Source organism: Triticum aestivum, chromosome 7B, assembly GCF_018294505.1.
Source record: "Triticum aestivum cultivar Chinese Spring chromosome 7B, IWGSC CS RefSeq v2.1, whole genome shotgun sequence".
In the NCBI taxonomy this organism is placed as follows: domain Eukaryota; kingdom Viridiplantae; phylum Streptophyta; class Magnoliopsida; order Poales; family Poaceae; genus Triticum; species Triticum aestivum.
The window spans coordinates 710108869-710113726 of NC_057813.1; the positions used below are offsets into that span (position 1 = coordinate 710108869).

Consider the following 4858-nt stretch of genomic DNA (forward strand, 5'->3'; position numbering starts at 1 on the left):
GGAGTTGGTCTTGCCCCTCGGCCTCTTCAACGCCTCGCCATCTCCACCTCCGGCGAACTTGGCCGTCTTCAGTCCTCTTTTCCTTTGTAGTTCACGGGATTGGTCCTTGAACTTAGGGCACATGTTGATGAGCGTCCAACAATGCGTAAGAGTGAATGGCTTGTCATTGTGCCGGCCCTTGAATGCCTCCAAAGATTGGAATGCCTACACCACATGATCAATAACAAGTGAACATGCAAACATATACACGGCCAAAGTCTCATGGCCGTAGCAAGGAAAGGGCTAGAAAGAGGAGATCATACCATGTCCCCAATGCCGAGACCACTTACGGGCCGTGCTTCAACGCTCTCAAATGCGGCGCAATACTTGTTGCACTCTTGTTGGATGAACAATCATCTTTTTTGAATCGAACCGATGCCACGGTTGCTTGTAATTTGGAATGGCTCAAACATCTTCCTTTCATGAAATGTTTTGTGGACTCTCGTCCAAAAAACAATGCCCTTTTGTTGCGCGCCGGTCCTCGGATCTTGGCTAATCTCCATCCAAACTTGGCAAATCAACTTGTCCTCATCTTGTGTATATGAACCCGTGTGAATGCTCTTCCTCTTCTTTTGTGCCTCCGCTCTTTGGGTGAGCTCGTCGATGAACAATGGCGCACCACTAATATCAACGTCATTGCTTTCTTCTTCTTCTTCATCACCTTCGACATAGATGTCATCGTCTTCATGCCACGAGTCACCGTAGTCGTAGTCAGCACGTTCGTCGGCCTCTTCATCGGGGACGTACTGGGCACGACCATCCTGGCTTTGGGTCTCATCGACGTCGTAGGTACGGCCATGGCCACCGTCGAAGATCACGTCCTCCATGTACCGGTTGTAGAAGGGGTCGTCGACCGCTGGCGTTGGGGTTGGCATTCCGTCAAACAAGACACGGGGGGCCGGCATGGTGCCCGTGAACGGTGCCCGTGCCTGCTTTCTTAGCATCTCGACGGACGGCCGCCCGCCGCTGCTGGACCCGGGCGTGACGTTGAGGTCGATGACGGCCGCGGGGCGCGGTGTGGACGGCACGAACAAGCCCACCTCCGGCGACCCCGAGAAACGGGTCTGTCCGTCGTGCCTTGGCGGAGGGAAGCCGGGCGACATGGGCGTGGTGCGCGACGTCGGCGACTGGCAGTGCGTAGGCCGCGCAACTGACGAGCTGGTGCTCGCCGGTGCGACGACCGCTGCAGGGAACCCGGCAGGACGGCCCATGCCAAGCATGAGGATGGCGTGAGCTTTGTTGATGAGGTCCTCCTTCTCGTCGGCAGCGGCCTTGCGCCGCGCGGCCTCCAACTCCTCGCGCATGGCGGCTCTCTTGGCCGCGGCGGCATTGAGCTTGACGACCGCTCTCCGTTCCCTCCTCTTCGCCGATTCCGCGTCCAACTTGGCGATCTCCTCCGGCGTGTACTCCGACCGCGGTTTTCTTGGAGCCTTCTTCTTCACCTTTGCGGGCGGGACGGTGGCCAGGCCGCCGGGACTCGACGGGGCGTCGGCCATGGACGGAGGAGAGAGGGGGCGGCGGGAGGGAGGCGGGAGGGTTTGGGGCAAATGGCGCCAAATGGGCGGGGGGGAGGGGGTTTGGTTTCTCCCACCGACGGGCGGGCCAGGGGAGGACAAACGCGCCCGTCCCGCCCGTCCGCGCGCTGTCCGTTTCACCCCAAAACCAGCACAAATTTGAGCCGGGATGGGTCGAAAGCGGACACAAAGCGGACACAAAGTCCGTTTGCGCCCGCGCGCTGGGCCGTCTCTTTTGTCCTTTTTATCCCAAACGGACGGGGGCGGGCAGGATAGGGTCACGCGGTGAAGTTGGCCTTAAATGCGGCGAATCTCCCTCCACGTCGTGCCCACATGTCGGACTGTTGACTGGAATTGTTTCTAGGAAAACAGTCATGGAAGTAATCCCCCAATCGACGAAAGAAAGACGGACACTCGTGTGTGCACACCCACCATGCATCCAGGCCAGGCCGACAGGAGCACATGCACCCACGGTCCCCGACCCCCAGCACCAAGTGGTTAGCACTACCTCGTTAACATCTGCTACCTCAATAAACATAGAGAGAATCGATCGACTGTCCGAACAGAAAAATGACTAAACGACTACGAGTCATGAACCACCATGGGAACAAAGACAGTGGAGGCGGTGGCCTGTCCTGTCCTCTACTGCACTGACCTGGAGCGCACGAGAGGGCGTGCGTGGTGCGTGTGCATGGCAGCGACCCTTCACCGCCGTGCCTCCGACACATTTTCCACCGGGGCCAGGGCAGCGCGCGCACGCGCGCACGGCGCTCTCCTCTGACGACGGCCGAACCACCCTGCCCGGCGGTCCGGGGGGCAGCAGGAATCCGCGCCGGGCTGTCCGCGTCGCTGCCTGCCGCTGCGCGCCCATGTGGCCCTGCACACGCCCGCATTATCAATTGCTATCTTCTTCTACCTTGCTCCATCTCCTTCACCTTCACCCCCGCTATCAGCCAGCTCTTGCGTGCCCTCTGGATCTGGATCTAGCTCGCCCCCTCCCTCCTCCGTCCCTATATATAAGCCCACCCGTTGGTTGGAGCCGTGAGCCATCACCACTCCCCACTGCCTTTGCCGAGAAGAAGAGATCATTGGCCAGAGCGAGAGTTCACCGTTCAACAACACCCCTTCACCAAACCTTGCTCGCTTCCAACGATCATCCATCGCCACGCCACACACAGGGAGAGAGAGTGCGTGTGTTGAAGAGAAGATGAAGCTCGCCGGGAGCCAGAGGAGAGGAGGAGGCTTGAGCAGGACCTTGAAGGAGCACAGGGCCAGGCTCTACATCATCAAGCGCTGCGTCGTCATGCTCCTGCGGTGGCACGACTGACTCCCTCCCTCCTCCTTCCGTTCCATGGATGGTGTTTGAAGCGAAGATTTCTTTTCTGTTTTTTGGATCTGTGATTCGGTTGTGCCGTGCCCGTGCCAGAATGGCGTCGGCCGGCGCAGGTTGTACATACTACAGAAGAGGGCAGTTAATTATAGCAGTAGAAGTAGCAAAGCAATAGGATTAGGATATACTTAGTGTTCGTTGATTCACCACTTTCAGTCCAGGCAAGTGTGTCCCAGCATTTTACTGTTCTTGCATCATTGTAGAGCACTGGAGGAATCCAACATCAGCTGAAATTAAGAGAAGTGATACTGTTCTAGCTCGATCGGTGTTTCTTGCACGAGTCCTGTCGATCCAGTCCGGCCAGTTCCAACTGCTGTTACTAACCACCAGAGCCTAGCCGCCACCGTCCGACGCTGGATTCGCCGCCGGACCAAGCCGCCGGAGAGGGGCAGCAAGGAGAGGGGGCCGAAGACCAAGTCGCCAGAGAGGAGAACCACGGTGGTCCAGGCCACGCGCGCTGCACGCAGCAGCCAGCCTCCTCGACTTCGGTCGGCGTCCTAATCTAGCAGCCTGGCATTCTCCTCTCCTATAATCTAGCGTCCTATGTCAGTGGGCGTGCAGGGAGGGAACCCGCAGGCTCTGCCCAACGCTGCACGAGCTATAGCCATCAGACAAGTGAGTGATCTTGTGCAATGTTAGGATGCATTGTCTATTATATGCATTCCACTGTCTTTTAAAAGATTTCGTAAATTTTTAAGAAATGTTTATGAATTTTTAAAAAGTCCATCGACTCAAAATATGTTCATGATTGAAAAAATTTAAAAATTCGTGCCTTAAAAAATATTCATTGAATTTAGGAAAATGTTGAAAAATATTCAAAACATTGTTTGGGAATTTGAAAGAAATGTTTTCAAAATTTATAAAAATGTTTCCATGTTTATAAAAATGTTCGCTGATTCAGAAAAACATTTATGAATTCAAAAAATATTCATAAAAAAAAATTGTTTCTGAATTTCAAAAGTTGTTCCCGAATTTCAGAAAATGTCCACCTATGCAAAAATACTTGTTCACGAGTTCCCAAAAACATGTATGCAATTTCAAACAATGTTCGTGAATTCAAAAAATATTCATGAATTTCTAAAAAAATGTTCATGAATTTAGAAAATGTTCACAATTTCAACAATATTAGGAGCATTTTTTTGAATTTGACGAACAAGTTTTAAATTCGAAAAAAGTTCACCTTGATTGGGAAAAATGTTCACCAATTTGAAAATAGAGGTTCATGAATGAAAACATATTCGCAATTTCAATTTTTTGTTGTACATATCAAGTACACGGGGTATGTGCCGGGTCGCTCGCGCCAAATAGGAGACTGCCAAAAAAAAGAACACGAACAAAAAACCAGAACACAAAGAGGACAGCTGGGCCGTAACTTCAAAACGAAAAGAAAAACAGCCTGTCCAAGCCCAAAAAAAGACTATCGTATACCTATAAATAGTACTGTAAATAGATTTCTTATTAAACTTTTTGCAATATATAGATAGCGCATCTCCCCACGTATCACACGCACACACTTGGTCTGCTGGTTCACACGCGCTTCCCCGACGCACATGTTGCAGGTATATTTTTTTAACATTAATACAGACACAAGCGCTCATATACACGTATACCTGGCCATACCTTGAGCCGGGCCGGGCCTAGCCAAGCCCGACGCAAAAAACCCAGGCCCGAGCCCGGCCTGGCCCGACCATCGGGCCTATTTTTTGGGCCCGAGCCCGGCCCAAGCACGTAAAAGCCCGTCGGGCTTCGGGCCGGCCCGGCCCGACCTTCAGAAAAACGTGAAAACAACGGGCCAGGGCCTGGCCCCGCCCGGCCTTCGGGCTCAAAATCTAGGCCCGAGCCCGGCCCGGGGGCAGTGTCGGGCCGGGCCGGGTCGGGCTTTTTCAGGCCGGGCCAACTGGGCCGGGCTTCCCAT

General features: G+C 53.6%; 1 protein-coding gene across 1 annotated transcript; it reads left to right on the forward strand.

Annotated features, from left to right (window-relative positions):
* Positions 1 to 2284: 2284 nt before the first annotated feature.
* LOC123159291 (small polypeptide DEVIL 4) lies at positions 2285 to 3199 on the forward strand. The gene has a single exon (XM_044577121.1). It carries the CDS (start codon positions 2761 to 2763, stop codon positions 2878 to 2880), a length of 120 nt encoding a protein of 39 aa, XP_044433056.1. The 5' UTR covers positions 2285 to 2760; the 3' UTR covers positions 2881 to 3199.
* The last annotated feature ends 1659 nt before the right edge of the window (positions 3200 to 4858 follow it).

Coding starts and splice junctions, on each gene's coding strand:
- LOC123159291 (XM_044577121.1), top strand. CDS start 2,761: ATGAAGCTCGCCGGGAGCCAGAGGAGAGGAGGAGGCTTGAGCAGGACC.